This window comes from Dromaius novaehollandiae, chromosome 19 (assembly GCF_036370855.1).
Source record: "Dromaius novaehollandiae isolate bDroNov1 chromosome 19, bDroNov1.hap1, whole genome shotgun sequence".
Classification (NCBI taxonomy): domain Eukaryota; kingdom Metazoa; phylum Chordata; class Aves; order Casuariiformes; family Dromaiidae; genus Dromaius; species Dromaius novaehollandiae.
Window position 1 is genome coordinate 1,199,468 of NC_088116.1, and position 14,826 is coordinate 1,214,293.

The 14,826-nt window shown below is 56.9% G+C and overlaps 1 protein-coding gene across 3 annotated transcripts in view; it reads left to right on the forward strand.

The window, feature by feature from the left end:
• CLUH (clustered mitochondria homolog) overlaps positions 1-14,826 on the forward strand; it is a 39,284-nt gene that overhangs the window by 4,130 nt on the left and 20,328 nt on the right. For 2 of the 3 annotated variants that reach the window (XM_064523013.1, XM_026106534.2), the window contains exons 2-7: positions 8,099-8,301; positions 10,307-10,478; positions 10,634-10,777; positions 10,987-11,114; positions 11,762-11,916; positions 13,397-13,522. In XM_064523013.1, the coding sequence (XP_064379083.1) occupies positions 8,099-8,301; positions 10,307-10,478; positions 10,634-10,777; positions 10,987-11,114; positions 11,762-11,916; positions 13,397-13,522 (928 nt within the window). Of the gene's footprint in view, positions 1-4,192; positions 5,106-8,098; positions 8,302-10,306; positions 10,479-10,633; positions 10,778-10,986; positions 11,115-11,761; positions 11,917-13,396; positions 13,523-14,826 lie in introns of those variants that run through there. The other variant, XM_064523012.1, reaches the window with a different exon arrangement.

Here is a 14,826-nt window from a genome sequence, read left to right on the forward strand (position 1 = left end):
TCGTCCCGAGGCACCGTTGTACCTGGAGCTGCCCGGGGGCTCTGGGGCGCTTCGGGGTCTTGCGCGGGCTCTCGGGCTCGGGGGCTCAGCCCTGCTGGCTTGTGCTGTGCGGAGTCTTCCCAGCAGCAGCTGTGGCTGCAATGGCCAATTTTAGTGCTCACTCGGGGTGAAACCGGAGTCTTCACCGCGATGCGATACCCTGTCCTTGCGCTTACCCCGGGCCGTGGGCTTTGTCTGCGAGTCCGGTGTTCTCCTGGTCCAGCTGCACACTAACTCTGGTGGGGCAACGAACTCTCTTGGGCTCGTGCTGTTTCAGTAGCTGTCTGAAACTGAGGTATGTGCCAAGGCAGAGTACACGCGGGTAAGGAACTGCGGACTTATTCACAGTGTCTGTCTGAAACGTGACTCCCTCACCCAGCTTTCTTCTCGAAGTTTGAGAAACAGTCTTCCGAATGCTGCCGGTGTTTTTGTCGGCGCTGATCTTTGCACTTTGCCTTAGGTCCCAGTCTTTGCGCCTGGTTTCTCTAGGGTTTGAATTACGCTCTGCTGTAGCAGTCACTCAGCCAGCTACTTCCAGAACTAAGTTTCCAGAGTTTTGGCCAGACAGAAAGTTTACAGACTGGCTTAAATGTAGCTTCCAGATGGGGAGAGCAGAGCTGGGTAACTCAGGGTGCCACGTGCAAAGCCCTGAAGGTGCTTCCGTGGCCCGAAGGTGCCTGAGGCAGCGGCTGCGGGACCCTTGCACGCCCGAGGGCACCGCTGCAACACAAGTGTTCCAGCATCGATAAGGACACAAAGCCACGAATTTCGGAGTAGACTAGAACGTGGCTTAAGGCGCATAGGTTTATGCGGTCAAATTATGCTGTGGTGTACACTAAACAGAAATGACGCTTTCCCCTCCTAATAAGCGTGGAGCAGGCGGTGCTGCGGAGGAGGCTGCCAAGCCCGCGCCTCGGGCGGCCCTGCCGGCGTCGGCGGGAGCCGGTGAGCTCTCCCGCACGGCCGCGAGCCGCGGGGCCCCCGCGCTTCCTCGAGCCAACCTGGGTGCTGTAAAGCCGCCGGAAAACACGTGCAGGGCTTGTAACCTCAGTACCCGCAGAGGGGTCAAAGCCAGCCTCAGTTTAACGACAGCGGCGGAGCAGCTCTAACGCTTCGCTGTGGGCTCTTACTGAAAGAGGTGCTTGTGGCACCTAAACAAGTGCTGGAAGCTCCTGGGGAGCTGCGGCCTCCCCGGGGGAGGCAGAGGAGGGCAGGTCCGTGCTCCATCCCCTCTGCCCCGATAGCCTCTTACAAAAACACTTCCACCCGGGCTAGCTCTGAAGCTGGTGTCTAATTAATTATGCAATTTAATGTAGTCAATTTATTTTAAGTCGTTAAACAATTTATTTTGATTTATTATTCAGACACCATTTAATTTGCATTTGCTGTATCTACCCCAGGCCTCACATGTTAAAGCCAGCATGCTCTTGACTCTGGCCTGGGTCGAGAAGTGCTGCTCAGCTTCCTGACGCGCCCGGAGCAGGTCCCTTGGCAAGGCAGAGAGCTCGTCCCAGCCGGGCAGCGCTCGGCGAGTGACGCCCTGGCGCGTGCCCCCGTCCCCGCTGCCCGCGGCAGCCGCGGGTCCTGCCGCCGAAGCTCTGCTTGCGGGCAGGCGGGACGGCGCTTCGTATTTCTGGCCGTGTCGGCACTTATTTATGTCTGTGCCCTTCAAGAAGGGGAAATGAGGGGTGGGAGGAGCGCGTGAGGATCCCCTTTGAGTCCGGGTGGCTTTAGTTCTGCTGTCCTGTGTACGTCCCAAGCGTAGCGGATGCCGGCGGTCCTATTTCTGCATAATTGCCTTGCATCGTTAATACAGGATGGTGTTGAATTGCTTTTCCTTAATTTTTTTATTGATGTTGACTCAGTTTACATGTAAACTGTTGCACCACCTAAGCCGCCTGTCTGACCCAGGTCCCTGCCTGGTGGCGAGTGTTGCTGATGAGCGCGATAGCTGCATCGTTAGGCTGGGTTTATGTGGCTGTTAAAGGGGAAGGTAAACTTTATTTAAGCGTAAATATTATCATTAAACTTAGTAACTTTCCTAACTGCAACAAAAGGTACTTCCCTTGTAGCTACCAGATCTGCTTTGAAGTGGGGTTGAGTCTGCGCTTTCATTTCGCCTCTCTCACTCCAGGTCGGGACTTGGTGGTGCCTGGCCCAGGCCCGGCGCCTGCGCTCGCCCCTCCCGAAAGGAGCGAGGGAAGGGAGGAGTTGCCGCTACCCCAGAGCTGTATCCTCCAAAAGCATCAGGAAAATCGCTGGTTGTAGATGCGGGTGTAACTTCAAACTTGATGCCAGATACTTAGGGCAAAAGAGACGCGTTGTTACTAGGGGGTTCAGCGTGAGGCCTTTCTTGCACCGTGACGTTGCTACGGGGAGCAGCCCCAACGGGTGACAGACGTTAGATAGGGAAACCTTAGCTGTGCTGCTGGGTCTGTCACTCGCGTGGATTTGAGTGGGAGAGGTTTTTATTCTGTTTTCGCTCTTTAAAAAGAACGCTAGAAGCTAGTCAGGGATTTAACTTTCTGTGAAGAGCTTTGGGGTCCGTTTTCAGCCTGCTGCTGCGTTTCCCTTTGGCAGGTGGTTTCCCTGCGCGTAAGGCCCTGCGGACTGCTGGGCTTCCCAGGGTTTTCCTGGGAGAAGCTGTTCTCCTTCTTGTGCAGGTTTGCGTTGGGTTGGCCCTGAGCAAGCGCGTATATAAGCTGTGTTATCTTAGTTTCAGTCTAGTGCTGAGATTTCCTGCTAGGGACGTGGGATGCTTTGGTAAAGAGAAGGAAAGTTCCGCTGTGGGGAGCGGCATGGAGCGCTCCAGAGACGGGTAGAGGAAGCTTGTAGGGAACTGGGGCAGGAGGGGCGTCGGGTTGCTTGGACAGATGCAGAGGCTTTCCGAGGCAGATCCGGCGGGTTTGGGCTGCAGCTCTCACCTGTCTATTTTAAGTGCATTGCAATATCCACAACTTTGTGTGTGTCCAAGAAAACCAGGACCACAGAAGCGACCGCTGCAGCTGAATGAAGTGTAGTGAGTGCTCCGGTTCGGCGTGTGTGCGCCAGCAGAAGCGCAAGGAGCAGCACGCATGCCCTGCTGCTGTACCGGAGGAAGGAGGGGAGGAGGAGGAGGAGGAGGAGGAGGAGGCCGTGGCTGCCGAGTGCCCCGCTGTGCCGCATGAGCCCCTGGCCTCGCTGGGTCTGTGCCGCGCCTGCTCGGGCCGTAGGCTCTCCGGGGCACTTGTTTGCAGAAATCTCTAGCTCTGTAATCCCTGCATCGGTTACCTTAATCATGATGTCAGATGTCTTAAATAAGCATAGAGAGAGGAACGGTTGGGGGGTTTGTGTGTGGTTTTGTGGTTTGTTTATTTTTGATATGGCGGAGGAGGGTGGGAGGACGGAACGCTCCTCTGGGAAGTGCTCGCTCGCTGCCTGGCCAGGCCTTTTGTGCCGCTCTGCTCAGTATGGATGGCTGTGCCGGGGCCTCGGCGTGCCATAGTAACTAGCCTCGTCTTGTAATTCAGTGCAGCTCATTTGCCTACAAGTTTGGCAGCGCCGAAGCGCTCTAACACTTGTCCCATGCTGCACCGGTACAGCGCTCGATATCAGCAGGCTATTTATAACGAGCCTCTGGGCTGGAGCAGTCGGGCTCGTATCTGCTCTTGGAGTGCGCCTGAAGAACTCGCTAGGTACACGTACGCGTCTTTGCTCTCTGCAGCAGCGAGGAGAGGGGGCAATCTTCGGCTGCTGGGCGTTACTTTGTGCTCTGCGGATATCGTGGTGCTCTGTTGCTTTGCAGCTGGCAAGCGGCAGCGAAGATGATGACGTGCAGAGGATGAAGGTCACTGGACAGGGCTCTGGGAGACCTGCTGTGGATCCAGCCTCTAATTCTGACCGAGACACTGGAGAGGAGGAAAGCGATGTATGCTTAAGAGTACATGGGGCACAGGTCTGAGTCAGTCAGTGGTCCTGTGCCTCTTGTCACCTTGGGTCCAAGTAAGAATTTTCTTTGGAGAACCGGACTGACTGTGCGAAAACGTTAACAAAACCAAGCAGGAGAGGGTGAGCTCGGCCTTGGGGGAATTGCCTGCTGGGGACTTAGGCATATGTGTGCGAACAAGAGGTTTGCGAACAAAACTAACTCTTCTAATCCAGTGCTGTATGAGCCGGGTTGCTTGTAACCATGGGAAACAGCATTTTTGCGAACTGCTGTAGGCATGTCACTGATCTAATTTTCCAGACGCGCAGCCCTAGTGCGTGTGACGAGAGGTCCCCCCTCTTACCAAAGCCTCCCGCAAGCTGCGCCGTCTCCCCGGATGTGCCAGCAGCTTCCCAGTGCGCTGGGCCGTATCCAGATGTTGTCCCCAGCGAGGCAGTGACTAACAGCCTGCAAAAATGCGCAGAGTGCATCCAAGACTTACCCGAGGCCAAGGGCGAAGACGAAGCGGCAGCGGCCTGCGATAGCGGCTGCTCAAACCTGGGCTTTGCGGCCGCCGGCCTCCCGCAGCGGGCAGAGGCGTCCCGTGCCTTGGCCGTCCTTCCCCTCGACCTTGAGGGAGGGTCAGCAGCGCCGTTACGCGGTGCCCCGTTGCTCGGGGCCTGCCAGCGCCATGTGAAACTTGAGGACGGCGGTTCAGATCCTAGATCGTGCGACCGGGAGGAGCACGTGGCCGCCGCGGCCCCCGGAGCGCGTCCTGCCGCCCCGCGGCAGAGCCCCAGCCGCTGCGGGCAGGCGACAGCCTCGAGCGCAGAAACGTCCGTCGCGGACCTGGGCAGCGTGTCGAAGCGCGGATCCGCCGCTCCCTCCTCGGGGAGCCGTGAGACGCTGGAAACGCCCGCCTCGGCTCCGTCAGCAAACGCGGAGGAAACCCCGAGCGTCCCAGAGACCGTCCCGTCCTCCCTGCTCCGCGGCGAGACGCTGTCTCAGACCCGGGACGCGGGTGCTGATTTTGTGCTGACCGACCGCACCGCTTGCCCCGGCGGCGGCCTGGGCTGTGCCCCCGACTCTGCGGTGCACGTCCTGTCGTCAAAGCAGCAGCCGCAGAAGAGGAGGAGGAGGAGGAGGAAGCTTACGCTGCTAGGTGCTCGGCGGAGGGGGGGCCTGGGTGCCGGGGGGGCTGGGGCGGCTGGGAGGCAGGTCTCCACTTGGTCACTTCTCTGGTGTGAGTTTTCCCAGCCGTGCTCTTTACCACGAAGTGACTGTCCGTTCCTTGTCCACGTTAGCACAGCAGACCTAGGGCTCCTCTGCCTGGGACTTGAGCGCTGAAACGCAGTCCAAGGCGTGACTGAAGCCCTGTGGCGGTGATGGCTGTATGAAGGTGCAGGGCTGGCGGGGCTGCTTGGTGTCGCACGCGCGCGCCGAGAGCTGAGCTTCCCGAGACCTGTTATCCCGTGCAGTCGGCGGCGTTCGGACGCGAGCCTTGGGCCGTGCCGGGGGCCTGGGTCCGTGCGGCTCGCGAGGTGCCTCGCGCGTCGGCGGGGTCGCTGTGAACAGGCAGCGTGGTCAGGGTAGCGCGGGCCACCTCGGCGCCTGCTCTGTGCAGGTGCGAAGACGAAGCCCAGTCCTCCTGCCTGCCCTCTGCACCAGGTGCAGAACGCGATTCAGGCAACGCACTTTGCTTCCTTACCGTTGGATGGTGCCTCCTGCTCTTCCTGCCCTCTTCGGTGCTTTGCTTTGCCTGCTTTCCTGACGGTTTAATTTCCGCGTGTGTTCCGGGTTTGCTCGCCCTGTGCTCCGGAGCAGCAATGAGAACGTGCCGTTGCCGCTGGGCTGCAGCTCGCGAGAGCAGGGCTCCGCGATGCCCGGCGGCCGGAGGGAGCGGGCCCCGCTGCCGGCACCCCCGCGGCACGGGGAGCGGGCGGCGACGGGCTTCGGCGGGAGCTGCGGAACCGCGTCTGGAGGCCGAGCGTGCCGGAGGGGTGGATCTGCCCCCCGGAGGGGTGGGCAGGCAGGAGGAGTGGGGGTAGCGCCCGAGAACGGGGCGCAGCCGCCCCGCGGCACGCTGCGGTGGGCTCCGGCGAAGGAGTCCCGACCCGCGTCGCCGCGTTGCTGCTTTCTGTGCAGGCCAGGGGCTTCCACCTGAAACGGCGCTTCTTGCCCGCTTGACGCTTGAACTGAGAACAAATAACGGGAAACACATCTTTGCAGATATCTTGCAGGCTTCTCTTTTGCTCTTTCTGCCATCTTGATCCTGCTGAGCTCGGCAGACTGAGCTGGATCTCGTGCGGCAAGGGGACGTGGAGCTGTTGTCCCTGTCCCTTGGGTCCTGCGCACCGAGCGTGGCACTGGGCGGGAGCGTTGGGCGAGGTGGCAGGGCTGGGAAGGAGAGCGTGGAGGCAGGAGCTAGCGTATCCCATGAGCCGCTCCTGCCGCTTCTCATGCCGGTACAAGTCTGCGTGATGCCATCGGAAAGGCCCGTGGTGACGGACCGGCGGCACCCGGGGGTGGCTGGGCTGCAGGACAGTACCGTGCCCTGCTCCAGCCGGGCTTGTTGCTGCGTCCTGCCCTAGGGCACGAGCTGCGGCGCGGCGACGTGGGTGCTGGGCCTGGGGTCCGTGCTGCACCCTCCCTCGGGTGGGGCCACGCTCTGCCCCTCCTTCCTGGCTGCTGCGGCCGGAGCAGAAGCTGGGAGCTGCTGCCCTGGTGCACTGCCCGTGTGGGCAGGGGCTGGGCTGAGCCTGGCTCCGGGGCCTGGGGCCGACGCGAGGGAAGGGCTACTGCTGTCTCCCGGATGCGCAGCCCCAGGTGCTGCGTTCCTGGCTGTAGCTTTTCTCCTCTGCGCGTCCCAGGCCTTTGGGCAGGAGCGCTGGCCGCGCGGGCCTAACCAGGGGCTCTCCCCAGGCCCCCGGAGACGCGCCGTTTTTCCGAAAACCCCGTCTCTCGGGGCGTTCTCGCGTGGTGCTTTTCCTCCTTCCCAGCACGGCCGGAGCCTGCCAGAGCCGGAGCCGAGCGCTCCAGCCCGACTTGCCCGTGGTTTCACCCGTCAGAAAAATGAGCAGCTCACGTTAGGGACATATGCGGGGTGACAGCGAGCGTGAGCGGTGGCTGCCGAGATGCCGCGGGCACCGGGGCTGGTTGCGGTGGCTCTGTTCACCTGCCGCTCTGGAGCAGCTTAGCTTCCCCGCCTTCCCCGCGCTCTTCGCTTCCCCGTCTCCGAAGCAGCCTTCCCGCTGGCTTCCCCCTTCCCTCGCTGCACGTGGGGAATTAATGGCCGTTTCTGCTATTCCAGCTGTGGCACCTCTGCCCAGTGCTGTAACACGTCCCCTTCCGCGGGGTCCCCGGCCTGTGCCGGGGGGTTTCGGCTGCTCCAGGAGACCTGCAGCCTCCTCCGTCTCGTCTGTTCCCTGGCAGTGACCAAGCCGTTGCCAAAGCATGCAGCAGCCGCAGAGATCTCCCTCTCCCCACGGTGCCTCTGTCTAAACGAGCGCCTAAAACGTCGTCACCTTTTTCTTAGGTGAAATTGCTGAGGCCAGGCCTCACGCTGGCACCGTGGGATCTCCGCAGAGCATTTCGGAAATGCGGAGGGTGGCCTGATGCGCGCAGGGGGGTGGGAGCCGTTCGTGTTCCCACGGAGTAGCCGGGCCCCCGCGTGCCTCGCAGCTCAGCAGCGCGGCTGCCGCCCCTTCCCCTCCCGGGGGGTGCTGGGGCCGGGGGGGGTGTGCTGGGGCCGGGGGGGTGCTGGAAGCCGTGTGACATGTTTAGGGCTGCCCCCAGGCCGCACAGCACCACACACCCGTTTCTTTAACGAAGAGGGTTAGGAGCGGGTTGAGTGCGTTGCGTGCTGACCCATCTTTCCTGCTCTCCTTCCCTGCCCGCTCGCGCGGTCTGTGGAAGGCGCAAGCCCCGCGGGCAAGTGCGAGCGTGTTGGTTGTGCTGCGAGGAGACGGAGGGCCGGGCTGGCACACCTGTGTCTAGTAAATACCAGCTGCAGAGTAAAGTGCCTGCTGGCTTTTAACCCCTGCTTTTCCCGGCCGGGTTGGCCGGAGGACGGTGCTTTAGTTGCAGACTGTGTCCCTGACGGGGAGGGGACTGTCCCTTTGCTCAGCCCTCACCTAAATCCACTGTTCTCGCCAGAGCACTCGCCCGGCGTGGCCCTCATGAACGGCAGCGGCCCGCACGAGAGCCCCGGGGGCGACAAGGACGCCCGGCAGAACCAGAACGGCCACGACGAGGCTGAGCCGGGGGAGGACGGGAACGACCAGGAGGTCATTGTCATCCAGGACACGGGATTCACCGTCAAGATCTGCGCGCCCGGGATAGAGCCCTTTTCCCTGCAGGTACCTCCCGCCGAGGGACGAGGGCGCCCGGCCGGGGCGCGGGGAGGAGAGGAGGCGGCGCGAAAGGGTGCCGGGCCGGGCGGCACGTGCCGGCGTGCGTGGCCTGGCGCGGGGAGCCGGCTCACCCCGGAGACGCCCGCGGGCGGGAGGGGCGGCGAGGGCGAGCTCTGCCCGGCCCCGGGGGGGGGAGCGGGAGGGAGCGGCACCGGGGCCTCCGCTCGGCACGAGGAAGCCGGGGAGAGGTGCCGGCGAGGGCCCGCGGTTAGGCCCTTCCCCAGGCCTGGCAGAACGGGCGTGTGCTGCCGGTGGGGTGTTTGAACCCCCGCGCTAACGTAGCGCTTTCCGTCGGCTAGCGAGGAGGGGCAGGGATCAGAGGAGGCTCGCGGGAAGTCCCTCCCCGCGTCACTGCGGCCCGGCCGGTACCTTCAGGATGCTTTTGGCTCCCTGGCTTGTCCGCTTCCGAATGGGGTTAAGCGGGGGAAGAGGCAGCAAAGGTGGAAGGTGCAGGAGAGAAGCTCCCTAGCCAGCGGCTTTTGGGGCAGAAGGAAAGAAGAGGAGGCCTGAGCAAAAGGCTGCCTGGCACACGCCGGTGTAGGCTTTGCAAGGGCAGGGGAGGGTCCCTTGCTCCAGATCCCGGGTGTGAAGGGAGAGCAGTGGGTTGAACAAGGTGTAGCTGCCCCCTTGCCCGTCTCCGAGGGGGTCGGCACGGAGCCGAGCGCTGAGGAAACGGCCCTCCCAAGGAGGGAGGAGACCGCGTAACCTCCGGGTCCGACGCTCCGGAAGGGAAGACCTCTTGCTTGCCCAGAGGTTTTGGCACGCTGTTTGCTTGTGCTTGGCAGGGACGTGCTCGCGCAGGCCCGGGGAGCTCCAGCCTCTGCTCGGAGGTCCCAGGAGCGATGCAGCCTGCCCTGCCCCTCTACGCAGGGAGCTCTGCTGAACTGAACGCTGCAGTGTGTCACGAGGACGGCGGTGCGCTGCCAGCTCGGGGCAGGCTTTGACATGCCCAGCCGATACTGCTTTAGCTCGATACTGCACTGAAAACTGTTTGGATGAAGCATCTTGAATTTGGGGGGGAGGAGTCTTGTGAGTCTAAACCCAACGGGAAGTCTTATCTCCCCATGACCAGCAGAAAATGCAGTGAAACTGTATCCCCCAAGGCACTAGCTGTATCTCAGCCCGGCCTCTTTTTTCCCTTTAAATCCTGTTGGCTGTTAGTTTTAATAGGCTAATAATAGCAGGCCGTGCTGTTTACAGCAGCTTATGTAAACTACCCTGAATCCTCATAGCCTGAGAGTAGTGTCAGTGGTGCTGGAGCCGAAGCAGAGGTGCACGAGCGGCCCTGGTGCGCGAGTCCTCGCGTCTCCGAAGCCGTGGGCTTGCAGGCCGCGTTCCCTGGAGGTGCATCGTAGATGTGCCACGCCGCGCCGCGGGTACCGGTGCAGATCGAATGGAGGAAATGATCTGTTTTTCACTTATATCATTCAAAACCTCACCACAAATGCACAACATGGATGGATAAGGGGAGAGTTGCTGGTTTTCTCCCTTTCTTCTGCTCCTTTGCTGCCCTCTTGCCATCTCTGCCCTGTGCCTGTGCTTAGCGCAGCACAAGGCTGCGATGCCCCTGGGTATCACGCTGAGCCCTGCGGGCTGAGCCAAGGTGGCTGACCCAAGCGGGAGAGGTGGGAGTTCCCTCTCAGGAGGGACAGGACTAGTCTTCCTGGGAGAAAGAGCTAGAGTTTGCCTTTACAAGCTCAAAGAGGTACAGGAGGTGTTTGATTCTGCACAGAGGGGCAAAATTTGGCAAGACTGTGCGGGAGGAATTTTTGCATGTGCCCTAGGGCAGCCTTCCATGCCTGCTACCCTCACGCTTGCTGACACGCTGCAGTGCTACTAGGAGAGCAGAGATGTCTCTAGTGTGTGTTACGTCCCTGTGCTGGATCCTCTTTAGGTGCGTGCTGGAGGATGAGTTGGCTGAGAGTAACTGGCCGGGTTGTCCTTTCTTAAGGTGTCTCCTCAAGAGATGGTGCAAGAGATCCACCAAGTTTTGATGGACCGAGAGGATACCTGCCACCGGACTTGCTTCTCTCTGCAGCTGGATGGCAATGTCCTTGATAACTTTGCTGAGCTAAAAACCATTGAAGGACTGCAGGAAGGCTCGTTGCTGAAAGTGGTGGAAGGCAAGTTCCTCGAAGCATCGGGAGGGGATGAATGAGGGTTTCCATAGGGGCTGTTTTTGGCCACCTGGCAGCCTGCTCTCCTTTTTGAGACTCGTGTGCCAAAGGAGTAAGCAATCACGTAACTGCACTTTCTTTCCTCTGTTTCGGCTCCTCAGAGCCATACACAGTGCGAGAAGCCAGGATACATGTCCGTCACATTCGAGACCTTCTGAAGAGTCTTGACCCATCAGATGCTTTCAATGGTGTGGACTGTAATTCGCTGTCGTTCCTGAGTGTCTTCACTGAAGGAGACCTGGGAGGTACGGCCCCAAAAGGCTTCTCCAGCATGGCAGATGTTTTCACTAACCCTTACTCCTTGCTTTGTTAAGACACATCATAACCATCCGTTGTCCCGCATCGTTCAGGAGCGTAGAGAAATGCTCTGAGCACTTCTGCATTCCTGCTTGAATAATTGGGGGGGGATTAAGTAGGGCTATGTTCTTTAGCACTAACTTTGTTTTTGTTCTAGACAGTGGAAAACGAAAGAAGAAAGGTACCGAAATGGAACAAATTGACTGCACCCCTCCTGAACATATCCTGCCAGGTAGCAAAGAGAGACCCCTGTGTGCCCTTCAGCCCCAGAACAGAGACTGGAAGGTAGAGTTCTCCTGTGTTGTTAAACAGCTATCAGCACATTCCTTGCAGCAAAGCAGTGTTCAGGGACTGAAACCTGCACTGGACTTTGGGATTTGCTCTGCTTGATGCTTAATGAGTGCTGGAATAGCACTGCTTAACCAAAAGAATGAAGTCCAAGAGCTTGTGTGCAAAACACTGGACACTGAGCCTGGACACCCGCAGAGCGTAATAAAATGGCCTGTCCTGCTGGGAGGGGTAGCAGGGAGGGGGCAACTGTTGTTCTCTGCACAGTTCAGGAGATGGGATCTGCAGATCACTGTAACTACCCTTAGGTTTCCCATACCCTCCCACTTGGATTCCAGTGTCTTCTTTAGAAGCCGCTGTTTGAAAACCAGTGCATCCAGAAACCCATGCCTTGTGCAGCACAAAGGCCCGGGGTGTCTGTTTTTCACCTGTGTCTTATGGTGTGAGAGGTGGCAAATGAAAACAAAACATTGCAAATCGTTTGAGGAAAGCTGTATTCTTAAGACCGATTTTCTCATAAGCTCTGTTCCTGGACCAAGCAAGGGCAGCAGGTAAAAGGAATCTAGCTTGCACATCAGATGGCTTTCTCACTCGAGGGAATTAATTCTCACTGAAGGAATCTCTTCTGTTGCATTCTTTCATAGCCTTTGCAGTGCCTAAAGGTATTGACAATGAGTGGCTGGAACCCTCCGCCTGGTAACCGGAAAATGCATGGAGACCTCATGTATTTGTACGTCATCACAGTGGAGGATCGGCACGTCAGTATCACTGCGTCCACGAGAGGATTTTACTTGAATCAGTGAGTAACTAAGACTCCTCTCGTCCTGCCCTGTAGAGAGTGGGCTTGCCTTAGCCAACTGAAAATGAACACATTTTGGTCTTTTTTTCTTTTGTGTGTGGAAAATAGCCCATTTGAATTCACTGCTCACATGGGTTTGTAGGAGTTGTTGTACTGGATTGGGCTGTTCAGTTATGCCTGGTACCGTTCTTCCACAGTGGATAAATGGCTGATGCTTTAGGGAAGCTGCAGCATCCCCTAATATTGTCAGCTAATTAAAGCATTTTCAGTTGGGAGGGAATTCCTTCCTGACCACTGCAACTAACTTATTTTGTCCTAAAGCAAGGGCACAGCCTGGCAGAACTTCCTAGCCGGGACACAGATCTGACTAGCAATCTTTTCTTACAGTGACTAGGAGGGATTGTTAAAGTGACCGTATTGTACTTGTGAAAGTAAAAGCAGCTGTACTGAAAGAGGCCCAGGGCCTATCCAGCCCAGCAGTTTAATAAAGAAGCCTGCTGCATTGAGGGTAGGTTGAAGACGAGCGTAGAACAAAAACCCTGCTGTACACTCCGCTCTGAGCAACCATCGGTTCAGAAATATCCCTAGTGGTCACGATTCTGCAATCCGGATGATTGCCTGGGCGAGCATAACTGCAGGTTTGAGACAGTTGTAATTCACAGAAGTCACAGAAGGGGAATGATGCTCCCTGAAGAAGGGAAGGAGAGCTTAAAATATAGAAGAATGTAACAATTAAGCACATCTCTTCCTTCCTTTCCATTACAGGGGGAAGTGCTCTGTGTTAAACCAGCTTGTGGAGGAAATAATTGAGAAAGAATCTCTTTTTGTTGTCTGTGGTTTCCTACCAGATCTGCAGAACTGAGTAATGATTTTACCTGAATGGGACTAATGATTTTAAGGATACACATTACTGAGTGCAGATTCCTGGAAAGCAAGTGGCACAACCGGAGCACAAAAGAAATGGCCTTGTTGGAGTTTGGCAGAACATGACCCATGACTTAGGGAGAGGGGACTGTTTGTATGGTCCTGGCAGGTCAACTGCTTAGTACTCCAGCAAGCAGGCTTGGTGTCTGAAGAGGGCACGTCCTGTTTGGTATAGCTGGGCTCTCTGTTAAGCTGAGGTTCTGTAGATGTGTTTGGAAAGCTTCTTCTGTGAAATCAGTCCTTCCTAGCTATAAAAATAAAAGCCTCTTTTTAAACACAGTGGTGGCTGAAGAGAGTCTAAATTAAATTTGCTGTCCAGTCTATCAGGTCCCAGGCACAGGGTTACTAATTATGTCTTAGTTGGAGAGACTGGAGGGGCCCTTGCAGCCCATCTGCCCATGTGCCACTTGGTCTCCAAAGCAAAGCAAACGAGGGTATGTTCTGCAGGCCTTTCATGCAGTGCGTATAGGAAAAGCTCTCATCTTCCTACACCGTAGGAATGTGGTACAAGTCTTACCTGTGACAACAGCATGTATCTCTTTCTTTTTTCTTGCAGGTCTACTGCATACAACTTCAATCCTAAACCTGCAAATCCCAGTTTTCTCAGTCATTCCTTGGTGGAACTACTTAACCAGATCAGCCCTACCTTCAAAAAAAACTTTTCCGCTCTGCAGAAGAAACGGTAGTAGCACTTCTTGCTCTCTAGTTATTTTAGGTAGCTTTAGGTTGCTTGGGTAATCTGATGGTTAAGTTGCTTGGTGAGGCTCAGACATTTGGCTGGCTCTGTGGGAACTGGATGCCGTTTCCATGTAGCAAGGATTGCAGTGCCCTTTCTCTGAGCTCATGCGGTGGTGGGATGGCTGGTGGAATGTGGGTCTGTGCAGCAAGGACCACCAAACACTTGACTGCGTCTCTTGGCAGCGCCCTGAAGAAACGTGGAGCTGTCAGAACTGAAATGACTTGTCCATTCTTACTCAGCACAGTGGTAACAGAAAGGCAGATAGGTCCCCAGAGCTCTGATCCTTATCCACCTGATGGTTTCTCTTGGCTATAGCTCCTGGATGACTCTTGCTTAGAACATGCAGATTTACCGATTTCGGCTCTGCCTAAAGCGAAGGGTGGGGGAACAGCTGCGTTCCACTGTCGTAGCGGTATCAGATGTGGGACTCAGCTGGAGTGCTGCACTCTGCCCCTGCCCTGCTGAGAAGCTGACATGGGGAGCTCTTTATGCAGCGGGAGAGAAGGCTTTTAACTTCCTAAGGGTTTGTCTGCACAGGGAAGCTTGTAAAATGAGGTAGTACAAGTCTGCAGTACAGCCACTGTGTCAGTTCTGCAAATGGACCTCTTAGCCCATGCTAGTAAGTCTTCCACATGGGCGAGATTACGAAAACGTAAGTTGGATGTGGATCTATAGCACGCTAACTATGCCATGGGGAACCCCCTGTGTAGATGATCTTGCTAAGTAAAAGCTTTTTTCTTCTTTCTTCTTCTTTTCCCCTTTTTTTTTTGTTGCTGGTTAGCTTAATCCACTCCCAGGGTGAGCTGCTCGACAGCAGTGGTCATACACAAGAAAAGGCTGGTGTGCTGCCTGAGGTGCAGGTCTCCTCACCAAATCTGTGTTGGCTTCATGCCTTGTGTGGGAGACTTGATGATTTTCTAGCTAGCCAGGCAGCAAATAGTTAATGTGAAGCAAGGCCATGTGCTGCAACCGTGAATGGGTTGATAACCTGATCAGTAGGTACTCTTTCCCTGAATACAAAGAAAGACTGAACCATAAAATAATCAGGAAAAGTAGCACACAGGAATTTTGTATAGGCTTACAGTGGAGAGAGAATAATTATTTTAAACATGTTCATGCATGTACATTTTTCTCTAATTTCCTCTAGCTCCTATAATAATAATAATAAAAATAACAATGGATTGTTTTATTCTCCTCTCCTTGCTGCAGGGACCATTTATTCTACTCCAGAACAGTGGGTCCCGTGC